Source organism: Ranitomeya variabilis, chromosome 5 (assembly GCF_051348905.1).
Source record: "Ranitomeya variabilis isolate aRanVar5 chromosome 5, aRanVar5.hap1, whole genome shotgun sequence".
Taxonomy (NCBI): domain Eukaryota; kingdom Metazoa; phylum Chordata; class Amphibia; order Anura; family Dendrobatidae; genus Ranitomeya; species Ranitomeya variabilis.
The window spans coordinates 541316490-541343420 of NC_135236.1; the positions used below are offsets into that span (position 1 = coordinate 541316490).

Genomic DNA, 26931 nt, shown 5'->3' on the forward strand with positions numbered 1-26931 from the left:
GGGAGTTTATTACACACAGAGCGAGAAATCCAAAGGGCACAATTGAAAGAGGCAGAAGGCATGCATGGGATATTAATAAGGTTAGAGGGGTTTCTGAGTGTAACAGTTGGGAGGTTTGACTGGCTATAACATGGGGGGCCAGTGTTGGGAGAGATGTCTCCAGTGACTAGGAGAAGGAGGATAGAAAGAGTGAGCAGATGGTTAAGTGATTTGTGAGAGCGTCTCTTGTGTTGGATGGTGGGCCTGAATGGATCTGTGCTGTTAAGCAATGTGAACAGAGCGTGAGTTCTATACATAGGAGAGGAAAGGACAGAGGGGCCGATATGGATGGAGTGTAAAGAGTTAATGCAAGGGCGGTGAATGTGAGTGAAAGCAGGAGCCAGGCTATAGATTATGCAAATTGGGTATGCTAATGCTAGACCCTATTAGAATTCAGTATTATAAAATGCCTGCAAAAAATTAACCATGGCCCAGAAAACCCTTTGAAATTCAAATCTGTACACGGGACTGCAACATTACCAGTCTCTTTCCTCGTTATATGTTATTGCTTCAATGGGCATTCTGTGAAAAAGATTACATAAATGGAAGGACAGAAAAGGAGGGCGAATTTTGCTATGCAACTACCATATATACTCGAGTATAAGCCGAGATTTTCAGCCCACTTTTTTGGGCTGAAAGTGACTCTCGGCTTATACTCGAGTCAGTGTCGGCGGGTGAGGGGGAGTGGCGGCTGTCACATACTCACCTGCTCCTGGCACTGTCCCTGCATGTCCCATGGTCTCCGGGCAGCTCTTCCCGTGTTCAGCGGTCACGTGGTACCGCTCATTAAAGTAATGAATATGCACGCATATTCATTACTGTAATGAGCAGTACGTGACCGCTGAACACAGGAAGATGCCGCCGGCTCCCGGAGACCATCTGACAGTGAGACGCTGCCAGGGACCGCGCCGGGAGCAGGTGAGTATATCAGGGGAGGTGAGCAGTGAGTGATAGTCACCTTCCTCGTTCCACCGCTGCGCGCTGCTCTGTCTTCCATCCTGTGCACTTACTGTTCAGGTCAGAGGGCGCGATGACGCGATAAGTGTGCGCGCCGCCCTCTGCCTGAACAGTCAGTGCAGAGGATGGAAGACAGAGCGGCGCGTGGAACGAGGAAGGTGACTATTGCAAATGCCGGGGGCCTGAGCGAAGAGAGGCGAGTATGTGATTTTTGTTTTATTTTAATCACAGAAACAGCATATGGGGCAAATGTATGGAGCATCGTATGGGGCCACAATGTATGGAGCATCTCATGGGGCCACAATGTATGGAGCATCGTATGGGGCCACAATGTATGGAACATCATATGGGGCCACAATGTATGGAGCCACAATGTATGGAACATCGTATCGGGCCACAATGTATGGAGCATCGTATGGGGCCACAATGTATGGAGCATCGTATGGGGCCACAATGTATGGAGCATCGTATGGGGCCACAATGTATGGAGCATCGTATGGGGCCACAATGTATGGAGCATCGTATGGGGCCACAATGTATGGAGCATCGTATGGGGCCACAATGTATGGAGCATCGTATGGGGCCACAATGTGTGGAGCATCTCATGGGGCCACAATGTGTAGAGCATCTCATGGGGCCACAATGTGTGGAGCATCGTATGGGGCCACAATGTGTGAAGCATCTCATGGGGCCATAATGTGTGGAGCATCTCATGGGGCCATAATGTGTGGAGCATCTCATGGGGCCATAATGTGTGGAGCATCTCATGGGGCCATAATGTATGGAGCATCGTATGGGGCCACAATGTATGGAGCATCGTATGGGGCCACAATGTATGGAGCATCGTATGGCGCCACAATGTGTGGAGCATCTCATGGGGCCACAATGTGTGGAGCATCTCATGGGGCCACAATGTGTGGAGCATCTCATGGGGCCATAATGTGTGGAGCATCTCATGGGGCCATAATGTATGGAGCATCGTATGGGGCCACAATGTATGGAGCATCGTATGGGGCCACAATGTATGGAACATCTCATGGGGCCACAATGTGTGGAGCATCTCATGGGGCCACAATGTGTGGAGCATTTCATGGTGACACAATGTGTGGAGCATCTCATGGGGCCACAATGTGTGGAGCATCTCATGGGGCCATAATGTGTGGAGCATCTCATGGGGCAATAATGTATGGAGCATCGTATGGGGCCACAATGTATGGAGCATCGTATGGGGCCACAATGTGTGGAGCATCGTATGGGGCCACAATGTGTGGAGCATCTCATGGGGCCACAATGTGTGGAGCATCTCATGGGGCCACGATGTGTGGAGCATCTCATGGGGCCATAATGTGTGGAGCATCTCATGGGGCCATAATGTATAGAGCATCGTATGGGGCCACAATGTATGGAGCATCGTATGGGGCCACAATGTATGGAGCATCTCATGGGGCCACAATGTGTGGAGCATCTCATGGGGCCACAATGTGTGGAGCATTTCAAGGGGACACAATGTGTGGAGCATCTCATGGGGCCACAATGTGTGGAGCATCTCATGGGGCCACAATGTGTGGAGCATCTCATGGGGCCACAATGTGTGGAGCATCTCATGGGGCCATAATGTGTGGAGCATCTCATGGGGCCATAATGTGTGGAGCATCTCATGGGGCCATAATGTGTGGAGCATCTCATCGTGCCATAATGTGTGGAGCATCTCATGGGGCCATAATGTATGGAGCATCTCATGGGGCCACAATGTGTGGAGCATCTCATGGGGCCACAATGTGTGGAGCATCTCATGGAGTAACAATGTGTGGAGCATCTCATGGGGCCATAATGTGTGGAGCATCTCATGGGGCCATAATGTATGGAGCATCTCACGGGGCCATAATGTGTGGAGCATCTCATGGGGGCATAATGTATGGAGCATCTTATGGGGCATAATGTATGGAGCATCTTATGGGGCATAATGTGCGGAGCATCTTATTGGGCCATAATGTGTGGAGCATCTTATGGGGCCATCAACCTTTATGCAGCATTGTATGGGGCAAATGTTTCTATGGAGCATCTTATGGGGCCACTATTAACCTTTGTGCAGCATTATATGGGGCATATTTTAATATGGAGCATTATATGGGGCGTATTTTGTATGGAGCATCTTATGGGTCCCATCATGAACTGTATGGAGCATTATATGGGGCTCCTGATTCAAAATGGATATTCAAAAACACTTAACCTACTGATGTCTCAATTAATTTTGCTTTTATTGGTATCTATTTTTATTTTTGACATTTACCGGTAGCTGCTGCATTTTCCACCCTTGGCTTATACTCGAGTCAATAAGTTTTCCCAGTTTTTTGTGGCAAAATTAGGGGAGTCGGCTTATACTCGAGTATATACGGTATATTGCCTTCCAAACAAATCCACCCTCAGGCTTTCTACACATGTATATGAAAAAACAAAAATATAAATAATAAAAAAAGGTATACAGCACAGCAAAGGGTGGCAAAGAGTGTTGTATGGAGCGTGTACCCAGACAAATGTATAAACCCTAAACAACAGACCCAAGCTATGCAAATGGAATTAAGTTACAGTATAAGTGAATTATATCCGTTCAGACCAAAAAAGCAATCAATAATAGTTTTGTGGAATATAAAAAATATCCCTACGGGTCCCGAAGCCAGGCGGCAAAAGTAAGAAAAACAAACTACAGCCCACACACATTGTGCCATCGAAACAAATACATTCAATTACTGCACAAAGAGCATGCTGGAATATTATATTAGGATGCATAAAAAGAACGGCATAATAGCCAAAACAATGCCACAATGACAAAATTAATTTAGTGTGAACAATTTAGTGACTTACAATGCCCACAATACAGATCTACAAAACAAATAGTTTGCTGATTCCAATCATAGTGAATCACTAATGGTAATGTGATAAGCAACACAAGGCCGCCAAAATAAGAATTTTACTCATATTAGTGCCATAAATTCCGCAGCGCTTTACAGATATTACCAGCATTGTCCCTTTGGGGATCACAATCTAGATTCCCTATCAGTATGTCTTTGGAGTGTGGGAGGAACCCAACGCAAATACGTGGAGAACATACAGATGTCGTCGGTGGTGGGATTTGAACCCAGAACTGCAATGCAACAGTGCTAACCACTGAGCCACCATGCTGCTATATATGCATCCAGTAAAGGTGGCCTAATTCTATAGGGAGAAAAAGCGCCTCCACATAATGATACCAATATAGAGCTTATGATTAAAGCCAGGTTTTAGTGAATTACAGAACAGATACATATTGGTTTTCATGTTTGATTCATTTAAAAACTGATGTGTGAATGAGCTCGAAGAGACAGCAGCGGGGAGTCCACAGAAGTCAACAATATGGAAAGGAGAGAAAGTATCTAAAAGACGAAAAAGCAGGTTACAGGAGGAGGAATAAAAAGAAGAAATAAGTGGAGTAGTGCAGCTGATGAGCTATGTATTTATTTGTGTGCTTCATCTGCAAAAAATCATGCTACCAAAAATTGAACTGCAAAACTGTACAGGACCACCAGGATGTATAATAATCCCCATAACATCCCCATTAGCAGAGAGCATATGTGCTCTCTGAATATCACAAATAGGGTTTTTTTAACCAGAAAAAGAAGTGAGAAGAGGTGCAGTTGCTGATCTAATCACCTCATAGTTTAATGACACCACAATTCAGACCCTTCCTAGCACCCAGATTACAGAACAAACATCAATAAAATTTATATATTTTACACAGTCCCTGTCTGACCATAGATTAAAATTTGCTGATAACTGACATACAATTGTCACTAGAGAGGAATGTCTAATACGTTTCTGACAGACGGAACAGAAATGACTGGCTCGGTAAACTAGCAGATTTGGCATTTATTTTAAAAACGCATCAGTAAATTTAGAAGTGTGAACTTTTTCAGATGTTTTATTTTAGGCCTCATTCACATGTCAGTATTTAAACACGTACGTAAAAAATTGGTACGGGTGTCAATCATATTTATGCATCAGTGTGTCATCCATATGTCCATTTTTACCATCAGTGTGTCATCCATGTGTCCGTTTTTACCAGTGTGTCATGCGTGTGTCCGTTTTTACCATCAGTGTGTCCTCCATGTGTCCATTTTTGCCAGTGTCATCCATGTGTCCATTTTTTACCATAAGATTGTCATCCGTGTGTCCATTTTTTACTATTAGTTTGTCATCCTTGTGTCCATTTTTAGCATGAGTGTGTCATCCGTGTGTCCATTTTTTTTTTTACCATCAGTGTGTCCTCCATGTGTCCATTCTCATCATCAGTTTGTCATCAATGTGTCCATTTTTACCATCAGTTTGTCATCCGTGTGTCCATTTTTTACCAGTGTGTCCTCCATGTGTCCATTTTTACCATCAGGGTGTCATCCATGTGTCCATTTTTACCATCAGTGTGTCATCCGGGTGTTCATTTTTACCATCAGTGTGTCATCCATGTGTCCATTTTAACCATCAGTGTGTCATCCATGTGTCCATTTTTACCATCAGTGTGTCATCCATGTGTCCATTTTTACCATCAGTGTGTCATCCATGTGTCCATTTTTACCATCAGTGTGTCATCCGTGTGTCCATTTTTACCATCAGTGTGTCATCCAGGTGTTCATTTTAACCATCAGTGTGTCATCCATGTGTCCATTTTTACCATCAGTGTGTCATCCATGTGTCCATTTTTACCATCAGTGTGTCATCCGGGTGTTCATTTTAACCATCAGTGTGTCATCCATGTGTCCATTTTTACCATCAGTTTGTCATCCGTGTGTCCATTTTTTACCAGTGTGTCCTCAATGTGTCCATTTTTACCATCAGGGTGTCATCCATGTGTCCATTTTTACCATCAGTGTGTCATCCATGTGTCCATTTTTACCATCAGTGTGTCATCCATGTGTCCATTTTTACCATCAGTGTGTCATCCATGTGTCCATTTTTACCATCAGTGTGTCATCCCTGTGTTCATTTTTACCATCATTGTGTCATCTGTGTGTTCATTTTTACCATCATTGTGTCATCCGTGTGTCCATTTTTTCCATCAATGTGTCATCCGTGTGTCCATTTTTTCCATCAATGTGTCATCCGTGTGTTCATTTTTACCATCAGGGTGTCATCCGTGTGTCCATTTTTACCATCATTGTGTCATCCGTGTGTCCATTTTTACCATCATTGTGTCATCCGTGTGTCCATTTTTACCATCATTGTGTCATCCGTGTGTCCATTTTTACCATCATTGTGTCATCCGTGTGTCCATTTTTTCCATCAATGTGTCATCCGTGTGTTCATTTTTACCATCAGGGTGTCATCCGTGTGTCCATTTTTACCATCAGTGTTTTTCTCAGATGGATAAATAAATTACAAAGCTTCTCCAATAATTTATGTCATCCGTGTGCTGTATGTGTTTTTCACTTCTATTGGTCTTGTCATTCGTGATGCCAGAAAAAAAAAACACAGTATGTCTCTGTGTTTTGCAAGGAAACAAGGTCTGAGAAAAAAATATATATCTGAATAGCACCATAGATTATAATGGGAACATGCTGTATCCATGGAAAATACGGATACAGTGCAGATTTTAACTTTAAAGCAAGTTTGCAATGACACTTTTTAATGTCAATTTTCACTACTGTGTTTGTGTGTAAAAATTATTACAGGGAATGTGTCACCAGGTTTTTGCTGCCCCATCTGAGCTCAGCATTATATTAGGGACATACAGTGAGTGTTCTGTCTCCGCCATACAATTTGTTCATACTTTATTCATCTGTGGTGTTTTGGCTCCTTCTAGCGGTCAGAGTCATGTTGACAGTTCTATTTTTCTGTTTTGCATTTCTCATGTCTGATTCTCCTCCTCCTTTGTAATGCATTATGGTAGCTCAGCCTACATTTCCCTCCAGTTTCCTTTCACTTTCTTCAGTCTTCTTTCCAGGAAAGACGCTTACACTTCATCCCCCTTGTGATTGCATTGCCGGTATGTCTTTATGCTCTCTGTAGATATTTCTGCTCTATATTAGCCTAGCTTGACCAGTTGCACTCCTAGTTCAGTTACTAGCCTTCTAAATGTTATGCATAATGTACATCATGTGTAGTATGTATTTGTTCTATACCATGCACTGATTCTATGTATATCATTGTTCACAGTTTCACCGTATCAATATACCACTACGTTTAATAAAGCACAGACTCAACCACAGTCTCCTTATTGGACCCCGGTATAGCGGTTTAGCTGACTGTATATCTACGTGAGCCTGTCTCATTTAGTGAGGACAGAACAGTGAAACGGCAGCCATCCAACTAGTGGGATTCAAGTCACCAGCTACTCAGAGACTAAATACAGCTACAGCAATCTCTGCACAGCCAAGCACTTTCCCAAGACACCATGTCTCACAAATCGCATAGAACAAGATCTGTTACTTCCGTCTCCTCAAAGACAACATCCATCAGCAGCGCGGTCGCCATTGCCCGCGCAAATGCTGAAGCCGCCACAATACGAGCGAGCTTTGCTGACCAAGAGATGCAACTTAAATTAGAAAAAGCACGCCTAGATGATGAAGAGAGAAGGTCACGCTTAGAGAGAGCCGACCAAGAGAGAAGGATGCAGTTGGAAAAGGCACGTGTGGATGCCGCCTTAGAAAGCCTAGCAGCAAAAAGGGAAGCTGCCGCAGCCCTCGCTGAAGCGGAATCGCTAGAAGCCGCGCAAAGTCCCAAGCTGCATAGCCAAAGCAGTACGTCGAGTCTGGAGTTTCCACTACAAGACTCACCACAACGCACATCTCGGTATGTTAATGAACTTCCTGATCCAAACTATAACCCTGAATCAGTACCACGTCTCCAGCGAAGTGAGCGAGAGTCATCACGAGGCTCAGCTCCAGGACAGAAACAAACTCGAAAACGTGAGACAAAACAACTGTGCTAATGACTACCTTGCCCCTCACCAGGTAACCAACGTGGATCACCCTGCTGACACACCGTACGTCAGACCGAAGCAATACGACACCGGCTGGCGCCACCCTGAGGACACTAACAGGTACGAACGCACCTCACATCACTATCAGGGCAACCCATCACCAGTATACTCTGCTGACAACCGGTTCACAACAGAATTTGCCAAGTTCTTCACACGACATGAACTGGTTGCCAAGGGACTCATGAAATTCACTGACCAAGCTGAAGGTTACAGAGCTTGGAAAGCTTCCCTCCAAAATGTCATTAGAGACTTGGGGCTGCAACACAGGGAAGAGATAGACCTGTTAGTCAAATACCTGGGAGAAGAGTCAGTCAAATACGCAGTAAGGATCAGAGACATTAATATAAACCTCCCTGAGACTGGCCTCAAAGAGATCTGGAAAAGGCTAGATGAGTGTTACGGCTCAGCAGAAGTAATAGAAAAAGCCTTGTTCAAAAGAATCGATGACTTTCCTAAAATATCTAACAAAGGTCTCCAGAAACTTAGAGAGCTAAGCGACCTACTAAAGGAAGTCCAAGTCGCCAAATACGAGGACGACCTACAGGGACTTGCATTTCTCGACACAGCCAGAGGTGTTAACCCTATAGTCCAAAAGCTGCCCTACAATCTACAGGAGAAGTGGCTCACACATGGTTCCACGTACAAATACAAACACAGTGTTCCATTCCCTCCCTTCTCCGTTTTTGTAGACTTCATACACCAACAAGCGAGAATTAGGAACGATCCCAGCTTTGACTTTGCAATACCATATGCCACACCGTCACCACCTGCAAATCCACGCAGAACATCTGTGGCAGTACACAAGACTTATGTTTCTTCTCCAGGTTCTAATTACAGGTCTGCTGGCTGCTCCCAATCAGAGACAAAGGTGCAGGACCCTGACAAGCAGTGCCCACTTCATCAGAAGCCTCAAGCTCTCCTGAAATGCAGAGCCTTCAGAGGAAAATCTATGCCAGATCGCAGAAGCTTCCTGAAAGAAAACGGTATCTGCTACAAGTGCTGCTCGTCCACAACTGATCTCGCCAAGGACTGCAAGGTCAGTGTAAAATGCACAGAATGTGGCACCACAGATCATAACACCGCTCTACACCCTGGCCCAGCTCCATGGAGTACACAAAACACGCCAGCTGACAGTGAGCATGGCGGGGAGGAAAGGAGCACTGATACAGCTACGCCAGAGATCACTTCACAATGTACCGAGGTCTGCAAAGGGACAATAGACAGTAGGTCCTATTCAAAAATATGCCTCGTCAGAGTATACTCGAAGGGCCATAGAGACCAAGCTGTAAGACTGTATGCTATCTTGGATGATCAAAGTAATCGATCCTTGGCTGGATCAACGTTCTTTGACCTATTCAACATCAAAGGGCCAAGCACTCCCTACTCATTAAAGACGTGTGCAGGTACTGTGACAACAGCAGGCAGGAAAGCTACTGACTACCAAATCGAGTCATTAGACGGACAATTCTGCCTACCGCTACCTACGATCATCGAATGTAACCAGATCCCAGACAACAGATCTTAAATCTCTACGCCAGATGTAGCAATCCATCACGCTCACTTAAAGCGAATAGCACACCTTATACCGGAACTCGACCATCAGGCCCAGATAATTCTGCTGTTGGGGAGAGATATCCTGCAGGTTCAAAAAGTGAGACGTCATATCAATGGACTCCACAATGCTCCCTATGCCCAAAAGCTAGACCTAGGATGGGTCATAATTGGCAACGTATGCTTGAGACGCATGCACGCCCCATCTTCTGTGACAAGCATGCTGACAAATACATTGGAGAAAGGACGTCCATCTCTGTTTCAACCTTGTAACAATGAGTTCCATGTCAGGGAACTGCCACACAGCATCCAACTGCCCAATCATTTAATAGACTTTACTCACGACAGCAGTATAGTGTCGGGAAGCTATGAGGATCAGTTAGGGTGCACAGTCTTCCAGAGAACTAAGCAGGACAACCAAGTGGCAATGTCGGTAGAGGACAAGTTGTTCTTAGAGGTAATGGACAAGGGACTCGTTAAAGATGAGACCAACAGCTGGGTCGCACCTTTTCCCTTCAAAACCCACAGACCACGTCTACCGAACAACATAAATCAGGCATTACAACGTTTCTCCTCTCTCAAACGTAATCTACAAAAGAAACCAGAGATGAAAGATCACTTTTTCTCCTTCATGTCAAAGATTTTCAAAAACTGTCACGCAGAACTAGCTCCCACTCTCAAAGACTCTGAAGAATGCTGGTTCCTACCCATGTTCGGAGTGACCCACCCTAAGAAACCAGGCCAGATTAGAGTTGTGTTTGATTCCAGCGCTAAGTTTAATGATGTCTCCCTGAATGACGTTCTACTGACAGGACCAGACCTCAATAACAAACTGCTGGGAGTACTTATGCGCTTCCGTAAGGATTTTATTGCCTTCATCGCTGACATCCAGCAAATGTTCCATTGTTTCCTTGTGAGAGAGAGAGACAGGAACTTCCTTAGATTCTTCTGGTACAGAGACAATGATCCAACTAAAGAAGTCACAGAGTATCGCATGAGAGTGCACATCTTTGGCAACAGCCCTTCCCCTGCAGTCGCCATTTATGGACTCAAAAGGTCGGCTCAGGAAGGAGAAGCAGAATACGGAGCAGATGTCAGACAATTGATAGAAAAGGACTTTTATGTCGACGACTGTCTAAAAGCCATGCCTTCAAATGAGACTGCCATCAGTCTTCTCAGGAGAGCCCAGGACATGCTTGCCTGCTCGAACCTTAGGCTTCATAAAATAGCCTCAAACAGCCAAGAACTCATGGAAGCGTTCCCTTCTCAGGACCTATGTAATGGTCTCAGAGACCTGGACCTGGGGTCAGACCCCGCACCAATGCAACGCAGCCTTGGGCTTCTCTGGAATCTACAGTCAGACACTTTCACCTTTTAGGTCAACCAGGAAGAAAGGCCTTTTACACGTAGAGGCGTCCTGTCTACCATCAACAGTCTGTACGATCCCTTGGGTTTCGCAGCTCCTGTTACTATACAAGGCAAGGCCCTACTAAGAGACTTAACTAGGGAAACATCTGACTGGGATGCACCTCTGCCACCTGAAAAGAGGATCCAGTGGGAAGAGTGGAAGAACTCGTTAGCGGCACTCTCCAACCTGAATGTGCCAAGACCATACGCCCCTGTGCAATCTACTGAGATACAGAGCCAAAGACTGTACGTATTTGCAGATGCTTCCATCAAAGCAATTGCCGCTTTTGCCTACCTCAAAACTGTAGACTCCAAATGTCAGTGCCACATTGGTTTCATTATGGGAAAGGCCAAACTCGCACCACAACCAGAGCACACTATACCCAGGTTAGAGCTTTGTGCCGCAGTCCTAGCTGTTGAGTTAGCGGAGTTCATCACATCCGAAATGGATATCGACCTGACACAGGCCAAGTTCTACTCAGAGAGCAAAGTAGTCCTGGGATATATCCACAACGAAACCAGGCGATTCTACGTTTATGTCAATAACAGAGTGCTACTTATCAGGAGATCAGTCCATCCGAAGCAGTGGCATTACATACCCACAGACCAGAATCCTGCAGATCATGCAACTAGAGCAGTTGACGAAAGTCGACTGGGAAGCACAACGTGGCTCTCAGGACCAAAACTATTGTACATTGAGGAATGTTTTCCAGACACCTTTGAACTAGTAGGAGAGGACTCAGATGCTGAAATCCGCCCCCAGGTGTCTACACTTCATACAATGACCTCTGTTATCCAGCTTGGATCTTGCAGGTTCGACAGATTCTCAAGTTGGAAGTCACTTACTCGAGCCATTACCTGCCTGACTCATATAGCTCGCTCTTTCAGGACCACCAGAACTTGTGGCACAGAAAAATGTAAAGGTTGGCATCTTTGTAAAAATACCTATGTTACCTCCGACTTAGAGTTCTCTAGAAATCACATCATCCTCACTGTTCAAAGAGAAACCTACTTTGCAGAAATCCAATGTCTCATTAACAAAGCTCCAATACCAATGAGCAGCGTATTGAGAAAACTCGACCCATTCATCGACAACAGCGGCCTGCTGAGAGTAGGAGGCCGACTCAAAGAAGCTGAGATGGAGTTTGTGGAGAAATTCCCTCTTATACTTTCCGGAAAATGTCATGTTGCCTACCTAATCGTACAACATTACCACAATCTGGACAAGCGCCAATGGAGACAGGTACAAAGTCTTGCAAATACTTTCTGGGACAGGTGGCGCAAACAATATTTGTCTACCCTGCAGCCACGTACGAAGTGGCAATCTACTAAACTTAATCTGAACGTAGGTGACCTTGTTCTTGTGAAGGACTGTCAAATTCACCAGAACCAGTGGCCACTCGGTCTAGTTACCGCAACGTTCCCGAGCAAGGACGGCAACGTCCGCAAAGTTGAACTAAGGATGACCAAAGGGAATGAACCTAAGACATTTTCCAGACCGGTATCTGAACTGGTCCTATTGTTGCCTTCAGAAGAAAGGAGTAGTGATATCCGTTGATGTCAGACGGGGAGTGTTCTGTCTCCGCCATACAATTTGTTCATACTTTATTCATCTGTGGTGTTTTGGCTCCCTCTAGCGGTCAGAGTCATGTTGACAGTTCTATTTTTCTGTTTTGCATTTCTCATGTCTGATTCTCCTCCTCCTTTGCAATGCATTATGGTAGCTCAGCCTACATTTCCCTCCAGTTTCACTTTCTTCAGTCTTCTTTCCAGAAAAGACGCTTACACTTCATCCCCCTTGCGATTGCATTGCCGGTATGTCTTTATGTTCTCTGTAGATATTTCTGCTCTATATTAGCCTAGCTTGACCAGTTGCACTCCTAGTTCAGTTACTAGCCTTCTAAATGTTATGCATAATGTACATCATGTGTAGTATGTATTTGTTCTATACCATGCACTGATTCTATGTATATCATTGTTCACAGTTTCACCGCATCAATATACCACTACGTTTAATAAAGCACAGACTCAACCACAGTCTCCTTATTGGACCCCGGTATAGCGGTTTAGCTGACTGTATATCTACGTGAGCCTGTCTCATTTAGTGAGGACAGAACAGTGAGAATGGAAAGTATTCAGACCCCTTTACATTTTTCACTCTTTGTTTCATTCCAGCCATTTGTTAAAATCAAAAAGTTCATTTTTTTTTCTCATTAATGTACACTCTGCACCCCATCTTGACAAAAAACACACAGAAATGTAGAAATTTTTGCAACTTTATTAAAAAAAAACTGAAATATCACATGGTCATAAGTTTTCAGACCCTTTGCTCAGTATTGAGTAGAAGCACCCTTTTGAGCTAGTACAGCCATGAGTCTTCTTGGGAATGATGCAAAAAGTTTTTAACACCAGGATTTGGGGATCCTCTGCCATTCTTCCTTGCAGATCCTCTCCAGTTCCGTCAGGTTGGATGGTGAATGTTGGTGGACAGCCATTTTCAGGTCTCTCCAGAGATGCTCAATTGGATTTAGGTCAGGGCTCTGCCTGGGCCAGTCAAGAATGGTCACAGAGTTGTTCTGAAGCCACTCCTTTGTTATTGTAGCTGTGTGCTTAGGGTCATAGCCTTGTTGGAGGGTGAACCTTCGGCCAAATCTGAGGTCCAGAGCACTCTGAAAGAGGTTTTCATCCAGGATATCTCTGTACTTGGCCGCATTCATGTTTCCTTCAATGACAACCAGTTGTCCTGTCCCTGCAGCTGAAAAACACCCCCATAGCATATATAAATAATAATAATAATAATAGCATGATGCTGCCGCCATTATATTTCACTGTTGGGATTGTATTCAGTAGGTGATGAGCAGTGCCTGGTTTACTCAACACATACTGCTTAGAATTATCACCAAAAAAGTCTATCTTCGTCTCATCAGACCAGAGAATCTTATTTCTCATAGTCTGAGAGTACTTCATGTGTTTTTAGCAAGCTCTATGCGGGCTTTCATATGTCTTGCACTGAGGAGAGGCTTCCGTCGGGTCACTCTGTCATAAAGGCCCAACTGGTGGAGGGCTGAAGTGATAGTTGACTTTGTGGAACTTTCTCCCCACTGCATCTCTGGAGCTCAGCCACAGTGATCTTAGGGTTCTTCTTTACCTCTCTCACTAAGGCTCTTCTCCCACGATTTATCAGTTTGGCTGGACGGCCAAGGTCTAGCAAGACTTTTGCAGGTCCTAAACTTCTTCCATTTAAGGATTATGGAGGCCACTGTGCTCTTAGGAACCTTGAGTACTGCAGAAATTCTTAGGGAACCTTTGCCAGATCTGTGCCTTGCCAAAATTCTGCCTCTGAGCTCCTTGGCCAGTTCCTTTGACCTTAAAAAGTGAAAAATTTAAAAGGGGTCTGAATACTTTCCGTACCCACTGTACATCCCGATTCCAGCAATTTTTTTCTCTCCTGCAGATGTAGCAGATCTCTGAATGCTGAGCTCTGTACACCCCCACCACTGATTGGCAGCTTTCTGACCATGTGGAGTGTACGAAAGCTGTCAATCAGTTGTGGGTGCGGGGTTATATACAGCTCATGAATATGCTTGACTATTTGACAGTAGGTTTACTAGTCCTCCAGTGATAATCTGCTGATAAAACAGTGATTTGTATCAAAACTACACTAAGCAGCCCTGTAAGTGACACATCGCTGGAATTTTGTCTCTAGATTAAGCTGCTCTCAGAATAGTGAACATAGATCAAATAATCACATAGAAAAAATATATATTAAAAGATAATTTTATTTAGAATAAGAAATAATGAAAATTACAGAAAAGAAGAAAAGCAACAAATAATACTACATCATCTTACAAAGTACCGTATATACTCGAGTATAAGCCGAGATTTTCAGCCCAAATTTTTGGGCTGAAAGTGCCCCCTCGGCTTATACTCGAGTCATGATCGGTGGTGGGGTCGGCGGGTGAGCACTGTCATATACTTACCTGCTTCCGGGGCTCCTGGCGCCCCCCCTGCACGTCCCACTGTCTCCGGGTGCCGCAGCCTCTTCCCCTGAGCTGTCACGTGGGACCGCTCATTAGAGAAATGAATAGGCTGCTCCGCCCCCCATAGGGGCGGAGCCGCCTATTCATTTCTCTAATGAAGCGGTGCCGGTGACCGCTGACAGAGAAAGAGGCTGCGGCACCGAAGACAGGCAGGGGGAAGGAGCGGGACGCCGGGAGCAGGTAAGTATCGCATATTCACCTGTCCTGGTTCCACACGCCGGGCGTCGGCGCCATCTTCCCGGCGTCTCTCTGCAGTCTGCACTGACTGCAGGCAGAGGGCGCGATGACGCATATAGTGTGTGCGCCGCCCTCTGCCTGATCAGTCAGTGCGGAGAGACGCCGGGAAGATGGCGCCGAGGAGCTGCAAGCAAGACAGGTGAGTATGTGTTGTTGTTTTTTTTATTGCAGCGGCAGCAGCAGCACATATTTATGTGGAGCATCTATGGGGCAATGGTGCAGAGCACTATATGGCACAGCTATGGGGCAATGGTGCAGAGCACTATATGGCAGAGCTATGGGGCAACAGTGCAGAGCACTATATGGCACAGCTATGGGGCAACGGTGCAGAGCACTATATGGCACAGCTATGGGGCAACGGTGCAGAGCACTATATGGCACAGCTATGGGGCAATGGTGCAGAGCACTATATGGCACAGCTATGGGGCAACGGTGCAGAGCACTATATGGCACAGCTATGGGGCAACGGTGCAGAGCACTATATGGCACAGCTATGGGGCAACAGTGCAGAGCACTATATGGCACAGCTATGGGGCAACGGTGCAGAGCACTATATGGCACAGCTATGGGGCAATGGTGCAGAGCATTATATGGCACAGCTATGGGACAACGGTGCAGAGCACTATATGGCACAGCTATGGGGCAACGGTGCAGAGCACTATATGGCACAGCTATGGGACAACGGTGCAGAGCACTATATGGCACAGCTATGGGACAACGGTGCAGAGCACTATATGGCACAGCTATGGGGCAATGGTGCAGAGCACTATATGGCACAGCTATGGGGCAATGGTGCAGAGCACTATATGGCACAGCTATGGGGCAATGGTGCAGAGCACTATATGGCACAGCTATGGGGCAACGGTGCAGAGCACTATATATATGGCACAGCTATGGGGCAACAGTGCAGAGCCTATATATGGCAGAGCTATGGGGCAACGGTGCAGAGCACTATATGGCACAGCTATGGGGCAACGGTGCAGAGCACTATATATATGGCACAGCTATGGGGCAACGGTGCAGAGCACTATATGGCAGAGCTATGGGGCAACGGTGCAGAGCACTATATGGCACAGCTATGGGGCAATGGTGCAGAGCATATATATATATGGCACAGCTATCTATGGGGCAACGGTGCAGAGCATTGTATATATGGCACAGCTTTATGTGGAGTATCTATGGGGCAACGGTGCAGAGCATTGTATATATGGCACAGCTTTATGTGGAGTATCTATGGGGCCATAATGAACGGTGCAGAGCATTATATATGGCACAGCTTTATGTGGAGCATCTATGGGGCCATAATGAATGGTATGGAGTATCTATTTCTAATTTTGAAATTCACCGGTACCTGCTGCATTTTCCACCCTAGGCTTATACTCGAGTCAATAAGTTTTCCCAGTTTTTTGTGGCAAAATTAGGGGGGTCGGCTTATACTCGGGTCGGCTTATACTCGAGTATATACGGTATATATTTAATGAGGAGACCAGATCCATATAATAAAAAAGATACTAGAAAAATGTGAAAACTCATATAAATATATATAACCTTCCAAAGTGCAAAAAGAAAAAAACAAATAGATGGTACTAATAATAGGCCATCTATCCTAATAAAGTGCATATGCATCAATGATAAATAGTCTAACCCAGACAACTAAAGTGCATAAATCTCTGGAAAAATACTAGTACCAGTGTGAAGATGATCTGTGGCCCTCAAGGACTCCGACCCCAACGTACGTTTCACCTAAGTGGTTTTTTCAAGGAGTGAAGACAAAGTGAGACTGAGGTGTTTCTTATACATAGCCCCCACCAATCAAATGGAATCAGGGGAATCATGTGAGCAAAATAAATAATTAACCCTGCTAAAAAAAATATATATATAAATATATATATGGAATCCAATGTTTCACTCATTAAAATACATCCTAGAACAATGAACACTTAATATATAATAAAATTAGAAGTACATAAAACACAAAATACGGCAAGACAGGAAGTGACATATTCCTATATAAATTAACATAAATAAACAAAGGAACAGGCACCTCGCATAAAAAAGATCAATACATGATCTGACAATAACCGATCACATTAAACAGTGCACAGCAGTGAACGTAATAAAATAACATGAGCAATAAGCCCAATATACGGCGATACCGGAAGTAACATATCGTGTACATCTATACATATATATACATATACAATTACCACATAAACAGAGGGGAATACAATACCAAAGTGATCAATCTCATTAAAAGGAGTAAAATCGTGAAACACTATGTGGAGCACAGACCCAGAGCTGTCACCGCCAAACCGGAAGTGACGTTGCGGAGTAAAACCGGAAGTGGCGTTACGGAGCCTGCACAGCCACAATGGAAACCTAGGCAACGCATTACCGCAGCAATTAGCGTCCTACATCAGAGTAAAGGCAACCAGTAAATCCCGTCTACCGCAAGTAACGTAGTGCTATATGTAATATGCCCCTAAAAAGGTGTCCAAATGTAAATTGCATAAAAACAAAAATAAATAATGAAATAAATCACTAAATGCAAAAAGAACATAAGCTAATTACTACAAAGTGAATTTGATCTTGTACACAAGCGAAACCATAAGGCCGCTAGTGGACAGACAAATAAAAAATCTACATATATATATATAACATTACCCCTCAAAAAATAATAAATAAATATATTAATAATAATAAATAATAAATAAATAAAAAATAAATAAAAAGTGCAGTGAAACACACGTGCGAGCGAGTGAGAAAAATGTAACACAAAACAAAAAATACACATTTTATTCAAGTACAACAAAACATGGGAAATTCCTTCCGATATCCCCACCAGATTTGAATGCCAACAAGGACCTGAAGATAAAATAAAATAAAAGCAGGAAAGAAAAAAAAATATATATATTAATAAAAACCTACAAATAAGCACTAAAAGACATATTTTAGCAGATGTCTTTTAGTGCTTATTTGTAGGTTTTTATTAACATTTATTAATATATATATATATATATATATATATATATTTTCTTTCCTGCTTTTATTTTATTTTATCTTCAGGTCCTTGTTGGCATTCAAATCTGGTGGGGATATCGGAAGGAATTTCCCATGTTTTGTTGTACTTGAATAAAATGTGTATTTTTTGTTTTGTGTTACATTTTTCTCACTCGCTCGCACATGTGTTTCACTGCACTTTTTATTTATTTTTTATTTATTTATTATTTATTATTATTAATATATTTATTATTTTTTGAGGGGTAATGTTATATATATATATATATATATATATATATATATATATATATATATATATATGTATATTTTTTATTTGTCTGTCCACTAGCGGCCTTATGGTTTCGCTTGTGTACAAGATCAAATTCACTTTGTAGTAATTAGCTTATGTTCTTTTTGCATTTAGTGATTTATTTAATTATTTATTTTTGTTTTTATGCAATTTACATTTGGACACCTTTTTAGGGGCATATTACATATAGCACTACGTTACTTGCGGTAGACGGGATTTACTGGTTGCCTTTACTCTGATGTAGGACGCTAATTGCTGCGGTAATGCGTTGCCTAGGTTTCCATTGTGGCTGTGCAGGCTCCGTAACGCCACTTCCGGTTTTACTCCGCAACGTCACTTCCGGTTTGGCGGTGACAGCTCTGGGTCTGTGCTCCACATAGTGTTTCACGATTTTACTCCTTTTAATGAGATTGATCACTTTGGTATTGTATTCCCCTCTGTTTATGTGGTAATTGTATATGTATATATATGTATAGATGTACACGATATGTTACTTCCGGTATCGCCGTATATTGGGCTTATTGCTCATGTTATTTTATTACGTTCACTGCTGTGCACTGTTTAATGTGATCGGTTATTGTCAGATCATGTATTGATCTTTTTTATGCGAGGTGCCTGTTCCTTTGTTTATTTATGTTAATTTATATAGGAATATGTCACTTCCTGTCTTGCCGTATTTTGTGTTTTATGTACTTCTAATTTTATTATATATTAAGTGTTCATTGTTCTAGGATGTATTTTAATGAGTGAAACATTGGATTCCATATATATATTTATATATATATTTTTTTTAGCAGGGTTAATTATTTATTTTGCTCACATGATTCCCCTGATTCCATTTGATTGGTGGGGGCTATGTATAAGAAACACCTCAGTCTCACTTTGTCTTCACTCCTTGAAAAAGCCACTTAGGTGAAACGTACTTTGGGGTCGGAGTCCTTGAGGGCCACGGATCATCTTCACACTGGTACTAGTATTTTTCCAGAGATTTATGCACTTTAGTTGTCTGGGTTAGACTATTTATTATTGATGCATATGCACTTTATTAGGATAGATGGCCTATTATTAGTACCATCTATTGTTTTTTTCTTTTTGCACTTTGGAAGGTTATATATATTTATATGAGTTTTCACATTTTTCTAGTATCTTTTTTATTATATGGATCTGGTCTCCTCATTAAATATATACTTTGTAAGATGATGTAGTATTATTTGTTGCTTTTCTTCTTTTCTGTAATTTTCATTATTTCTTATTCTAAATAAAATTATCTTTTAATATATATTTTTTCTATGTGATTATTTGATCTATGTTCACTTTTGATATTGGTTTCATGGTTATTTGTGGACATTAATTCGCTAGGGTGAATTTTGTTGTGTTTTTGCTCTCAGAATAGGCTGCAACAACTTGGTGAGTTTCTCTTCAAGTAAAATTTTATACACGTTATGTTGGACTCTCAAAGAATGCAGACTTTGGCAGCAATATTAACTGTTTGAAATGCAGCATTTATTTTGAACACATTTTTGGATAACAGATATATAATGGGTCTTTTTGAGTGTAGTAGGCTACGTTCACATTTGCGTTGTGCGCCGCAGCGTCGGCGCCGCAGCGCACAACGCAAACAAAAACGCAGCAAAACGCATGCACAACGCTGCGTTTTGCGCCGCATGCGTCGTTTTTTTCATTGAATTTGGACGCAGCAAAAATGCAACTTGCTGCGTCCTCTGCGACCCGACGCGGGCGCCGCAGCGACGCAAAACGCAAGTGCGCCGCATGTCCATGCGCCCCCATGTTAAATATAGGGGCGCATGACGCATGCGGCGCCGCTGCGGCGCCCGACGCTGCGGCGCTGGCCGCAAATGTGAACGTAGCCTTATAGAGAAAAAAAGATAATTGTTGTGTACATGAATATTACACATCTTGATCGAATATATTTACATTGCTTGTGTGTGTAAATATTGACTTGTATGTGAGGTTTGTTGGAATATACATCAGCTGCAGGCTTATGCTGTCTAGGGACCATCTTAAACCACCAGCAGATGGTGGTGGGCTGTAGACTACATTTTATGACCATTTTTATAAATTTAACTTAAGTTCTTTATTGTATCCTCTATGATGTGATGATACAGATGATGGTTGTGGCGTGCCCCAAATTAAACAGTTTGTTTTTCCAAAATGTGTAAACACTCATGATTCTTCTGAAAGCTGGAAATCTGCATCAAGTTTTAGGTGCAAATTTATGTTCTAACCCCTTGACGATGTAGTAAGTTCCAGTACCATACATCTCTATATTGGGTTTGGGTGTATGGAGCGGGTTCTAGAGCGGAGCACGCTCCAAACAGAATGGATGCTGGCTGTGTTATATAGCCTGCACATGCCTCCAACAACAGAGACTGAAACTAGCTCACTTGTTTTTATAACACTTAGATGGTACAGTCAGACTCTTACTGCAGCATTCATCAGGCGGTTGTGACTTGCATGCAAGCAATCGCAAGTGTCTGCTGCATTACTAAGGCAGGCATTGTGCTTCTGAAGGCCCCATTCGCCAAGTCTTGGTGCTCCTGAGAAGTCCAGCCTTTGGCTAGGCTTTGTAGGAGATTGGTAATTTCACTATACAGAGCAATAATTTGGTATCCCAGTATATTTATTCAAGAAACTAAAAACATTTTAAGAAACACATCTAGGCATGAATAACACAATGACTAACATGAAGTCTCCCATCCTGCAGCTACCAATTATGGAGGAGCAACATCTCCAAGACTAAATAGACAAAATGTGAGAAATTGTAAGACATAATATAACAAAATGTGTTGTCAAATGCTATTTCAAGTTTCTATCATGGCAGTTACAGAGAGTTATATTTCATTATAAACCCCAGTACTGGGAAGCAATCTAGGTAGGAAAAATAGCCCCATACTTAGCTCAAGTACTAGCTTGTTATCTCAAGGGTTTCGTCAGAAAGCCAGCTGTAACTTACCTCAGTTTTGTCTTTTTTTGCACATGACAAAACTGGAAAAATTGCGGTGATACAAGAATTGCAAAATGTGAAGAAAAAAAACCCCAAACAACTCACAGAAAGAGGGTTAAGGAAAGTCCACATGTGGTGGAGTTTTTCAGCAGAATGTCATCAAATACATGCTACATTTTGTACTGTAAATTGGCATCGATTTTTGGTATAAAATATTTGTAACTTCGGACCTCACTCTTACACCATGGCCTAGAAAGTGCCCCCCAAAAGTGAATTTACAAAAGAGTCAGCTGGTTTGAACGGCACTGTTTGGCGATCTAGTAGCTCTGCCTATATTCTAGTACATCACATATTAATGCCCTGTACCGATATTCATTAGTGCAAGGATGAGCGGTTCTCCTCTGGACACTTGGTGAGGGTGACAGTTGTATTTTCTGATACTCTATGTACACAAGAACCTGAAGAAACGTCTGTTCTCCACGTAGGATTGACAACCAACAAGCAGCTCTTTATGACTATTACATGTCAGGTTTTATCTCTACTGGTTTTCTGCCTTGTTCTCAAACATAATTATTCTGCATGACATACGTGATGGTCTTAAGTTAAAGTATTTTCGGCTTACGATCACCGCCCTAAAGCAAATTACTACTGTAACTTGAGAAAACACTTTTCAGCTTAAGAAACTGATCCTCTGAAGACAAGTGAAACATGACAAGATGAAGACTGTGGTGCAGACTGATTGGTCTAGCACGCAATAGTACTTACAGGGAATTTGGCCTGCTAACTGTAATGACTTCCAGGTCAGGATCACTGGAGTTGAGATTATTCATGTTGGTGCGCTGGACACAGCTGGAGTTCACAGAGCTGTTTGCATTAGATGAACTGACCGACTCTGCACTCGAATTTACACTGTTCCTCTTCACTTCTGAAAGCAAACCAAACATGTATTTACATCATTGCATCATAAAGGTCCTCTAGCTCAGAAAATTCCTGTGACATTGAAATACAAGTAAAGGGAACATGTCAGTTTCCCCAGGCCCCCCATCCACCACCACGTATTTATTTATCCCTAACTACCACCTTTTTGTGGCTTATTGATTTCTTAATATGCCTAAAGTCAATTTTATGAGTGGGTTTGTGATATGATAATTGGTGGCCGACTAGGTGTGGGGGCGCTGTTTTCCCCGGAATAATTGTCCCACTAATCATGTGGACATGAGTGACATTCCCTGCAGGAGCAATGTCACTGCTGGCTCTTTGCACATCTCTGCCTCCCTGAGAATGGGCTGTAAGCCGGGAGTACACTTCTCAGAATCATCGGCGCACTGTGTGTCTAGGGTGGCCCCAGTGACACAGGACTCGGCAAGCTGTTACCGCCAGCCCTTTGCAAGACTCATGACTGGCTAAGACATGCATCACCACTGCCTCCCTGGCGCATGCTCAGTGCGCTGATGAGCCTAAGGGAGTACACAAGGATTCACTGCATATTGCCTCAAAGGTAGATACAAAGGGCAAGTGGTGATACTTCTCTTGAAAATGATGCATTATAAGGGTATGTGCACACGTTGCGGATTTTGCTGCGGATCCGCAGCTACGGATTTGCAGTAGTTTTCCTTGAGTTTACAGTACCATGTAAACCTATGGAAAACAAAATCCGCAGTGCACATGCTGCGGAAAAAAACACTTGAAAATGCTGCGTTGTTTATTCTGCAGCATGTCAATTCTTTGTGCGGATTCCGCAGCGGTTTACACCTGCTCAATAATAGGAATCCGCAGGTGTAAAACAGCAGGTGAAATAAGCACAAAAACCGCTGTAATTCCGCAGTAAATCTGCAGTGCGGATTTACCAAAATCAGTGCGGAAAAATCCGCACACCTTTCTGCAACGTGTGCACATACCCTGAAGCGTATGCACATAGAGCAGAGTGGTGGTGGAGAGGCAGTGCTGTTCCAGGGACAGTGTACCAACAGCTCCATTTGTTATTTTATTTTAACAAAAAAATGTTAAACCGTACAACCCCATCTAACTTCAATGCACCAAAAAATTTATATGGAACTATATGGTAAAAAAACAAAAAACAAAATACAGATCACTGGCAATAGTGAATGACTGCCCTATTCCAGGTTAAAAGTTTGATTAATGAATGATAAAACTGCTCACCCTGTAAGGTTGTGAGACACAACATTTAAAGAGCCTAAAGACCAGATGCAGAAGCATCCATAGATTATCAACTAAGGTAACCGGATTGGAAGTGTTTCTGTAACTTTATTTTGAGTCCACCGACTCCTTCGTCTGGACCAGCTTTGGCTATTTTTGTATGATTGTCCTGAGGAAGGAGTTGGTGGACTCCAAAACACGTCAACACTAAACCTGCAATTTTACCTACTATAACTCGTGCCATGATTCCAGAGAGCGTAAAAAAAAAAATGGGATAAAAAGGTGGATTAACTCAGCGCTGCTTGAAAGATAGAAGTCCAAATGGATACTCAGATGAAAAAGTGGCTTTATTCAACGCGTTTCGGAGTACTACGACTCCATCAGGAAACCACAAAAGTATATACTTTTGTGGTTTCCTGATGAAGGAGTCATAGAACTCCAAAACGCGTTAAATAAAGCCACTTTTTCATCTGAATATCCATTTAGACTTCTATCTTTCAAGCAACGCGGAGTTAATCCACCTTTTTATCCTTTTTTTTTTTTTTTTACTCTGGCTGGTCAGGAGGAGACCGGTGGATCTGCAGCAGCTAATATTTCTATGAGCCTGTGTTTGGGCTCTATCTGGTGAGTAAAATCTGATTAGAGATATTTCTCTATACCCAGATAAGACCCTATTGCGCTTGCGCTTTTACTTTCCTTCCAGCTTTTTATTAATAATTCCAGAGAGCGCAGAGACACTTCCAATCTGGTTACCTCAATTAATTTTAGACGCTTCTTACACCCACCTTGATAAATCTGAGGTATCTAGCAATATTATACGAGGAATTGTAAAATGTATTAAATATATCACCGACATTCACCATTTTGGGCTTCAAATATAGTTACACATGTACACCAGACATAACGTGATTTAAAGCAGTGCCTAGTGGATTTTGACAAATGTATCATACCATGCACATCATTGTGATAAAAAGGTTTTAAAAGGCAACTTAAATAAATGAATAAAAATGCTGCACAGCAACATCCATGTCACATTTTCAATATCATTCTGTAAAACACAGGCTTGGAATAAACCAGGACACAACCGTCTTTCCCTAATATATTTTATGGGTAACAGATTTAAGGCTTCAAGCATTTCACAAGGCAGATCGTTATTCGTAGTCAATCTTCTAAATGTTTAAAATATCAGACCACAACGCTATGCTATTCGCACTTTTCCACTCAAAAGTCACATTTGGTCATCAGGCTCCCAGAAGTCTCTGGTTTTGAGGTCAAGGTTGTTGGCCGACATCTCTGTTATTACATATGATATACAATATATTTATGTTACACAAATGTGATTTATTTTCCCACATTCTGTCAAAAACCAGTATGTCTGAAAACACTAATACTTTTAACTTAAAAAAAGACTACATGTTTCTGAAATTCAATGCATTCTTTGAATGTTGTGTAACTTTGCAATATGAATAATGAGCAAATGAGCAATGTCATGCCCTATATACAGTATAGACATGATGTAAGATTTTTCAACTAAAATAATCACTCAAAGAAATGTAATGCCATGGAAATTCGGGAAAAAAAACACACCATATATATGCCCATACATACATAATTAAAAATAGACCTCGACTCCATCCTGGAGCCCACAGCAGGGAGTTGCTATTTGTGTCCTCCAGGCGTTCTGTACTAAGAAGACTGGCATCTAGAAGGAACCTGAAGGAGCTCGGTGAGTGCCAGTGTTGAAGAGGGACAGTGAGGGCCAGAGTGTTGAGGGACCTCAGTAAAGATCTAATTTACCGGTAGTTATTTGTAAGTTAGGGTTCATGGAGTGAGGTAGTTGTCTGTGTGTGGGCTAGGGTCTTTAATTTTCCATGCCACTTATAAACTGAATAAAGACATTTCCTTTGGATTGCCATTACACTTGCAGGACTGTGGAGACCTGGGTGTCGTAACCAGTGCCTTCCCCCCTCCCATCAATCCCGCAATGAAACACACACAGTCCTAGGTGGGTTGAACAGGTCGGTCACAGTTTATTAATTAAATAAGCTGAGAAGGGCAATTACATATCGTAACGGCCGCTCGCGCCGAGCTCCTGTCCGTGATCGACATGGGAATTGGACCAACGAGCGACTACGACCTTTGCCCTCCTCCGCTTCTTCCGCTGTGACTTAATAACGGTTACTAGGGTTAGTAATATCACATACGTATAATTTTTTTTTTTTTTTTTTTTTACGTAAAATATTACAATATCATTTACAAATTTACATCATCCCGCAGGTTAGTATCATCTTTAGCCTTTAAAAGGGAGGGAGGGTGGGACAATGCTTCCAGGTGTCCGCCGGGAGGAAAAGAGAAAGTTCCCGGCCGGACGCCTGGATTTAACCCCTGTAGGAGTGGCCGCAGGACCCCTCCCCTCTAGTGACCACTGGCCGGCCGGGGGTCTTCCAATTAGTGCATCACTAAGGGGGAGTGATGCCAGGGGGGATCTGGCACTGACAACCTTTCTGTGCTGCTCTATCTAGGTGCTCCCCAGTCAGAGACGCGCACCTTATACAGTACCGCGTCTGCCAGACTGTGGAGACCTGGGTGTCGTAACCAGTGCCTTCCCCCCTCCCATCAATCCCGCAATGAAACACACACAGTCCTAGGTGGGTTGAACAGGTCGGTCACAGTTTATTAATTAAATAAGCTGAGAAGGGCAATTACATATCATAACGGCCGCTCGCGCCGAGCTCCTGTCCGTGATCGACATGGGAATTGGACCAACGAGCGACTATGACCTTTGCCCTCCTCCGCTTCTTCCGCCACGGAGGATCCCGTGTATTACCTACGCGGGACTCCGACCCCACCCATCAATGTTAGGGCCTGTTCAACCCCATCCTGTAAACCAGACAGAAAAATATCGAGGCCAATGTCCGTTAGGTGAACTCCGTCCGGTCTTAATTGTGGCGTGTTTTTCTTTTGTAGGTATTGGTGATGAATCACGATACCGCCTCCTCCTCTCACATATTTTCCAATCCGAGCATTGAATTTCACCCTTGTCCGCTCTATGGCTCTTTTATCTCTTGCACCACGCCATTCGGCCCGTGGTGTTATCTCCGACCACACCAGTATCATGTTCCTGAACAGACTGCTGAACCGTTCCGTATCCGTTGTCACCCATTTGTACAACTCGGCCACCTTTTGTTTGCCCAGGTCATTGCCACCTGCGTGTAACACCAATATCACCGGGCGTTCCGCCATCCTTGCTATGCCCACC

At 43.1% G+C, this 26931-nt stretch overlaps 1 protein-coding gene across 2 annotated transcripts in view; it reads right to left on the bottom strand.

Annotated features, from left to right (window-relative positions):
- The window catches only part of ARHGAP26 (Rho GTPase activating protein 26), a 588303-nt gene that overhangs the window by 180094 nt on the left and 381278 nt on the right, over positions 1-26931 (bottom strand). The window contains exon 20 of one of the 2 annotated variants that reach the window (XM_077265841.1): positions 22281-22440. In XM_077265841.1, the coding sequence (XP_077121956.1) occupies positions 22281-22440 (160 nt within the window). The remainder of the gene's footprint in view (positions 1-22280; positions 22441-26931) is intronic. The other variant, XM_077265842.1, reaches the window with a different exon arrangement.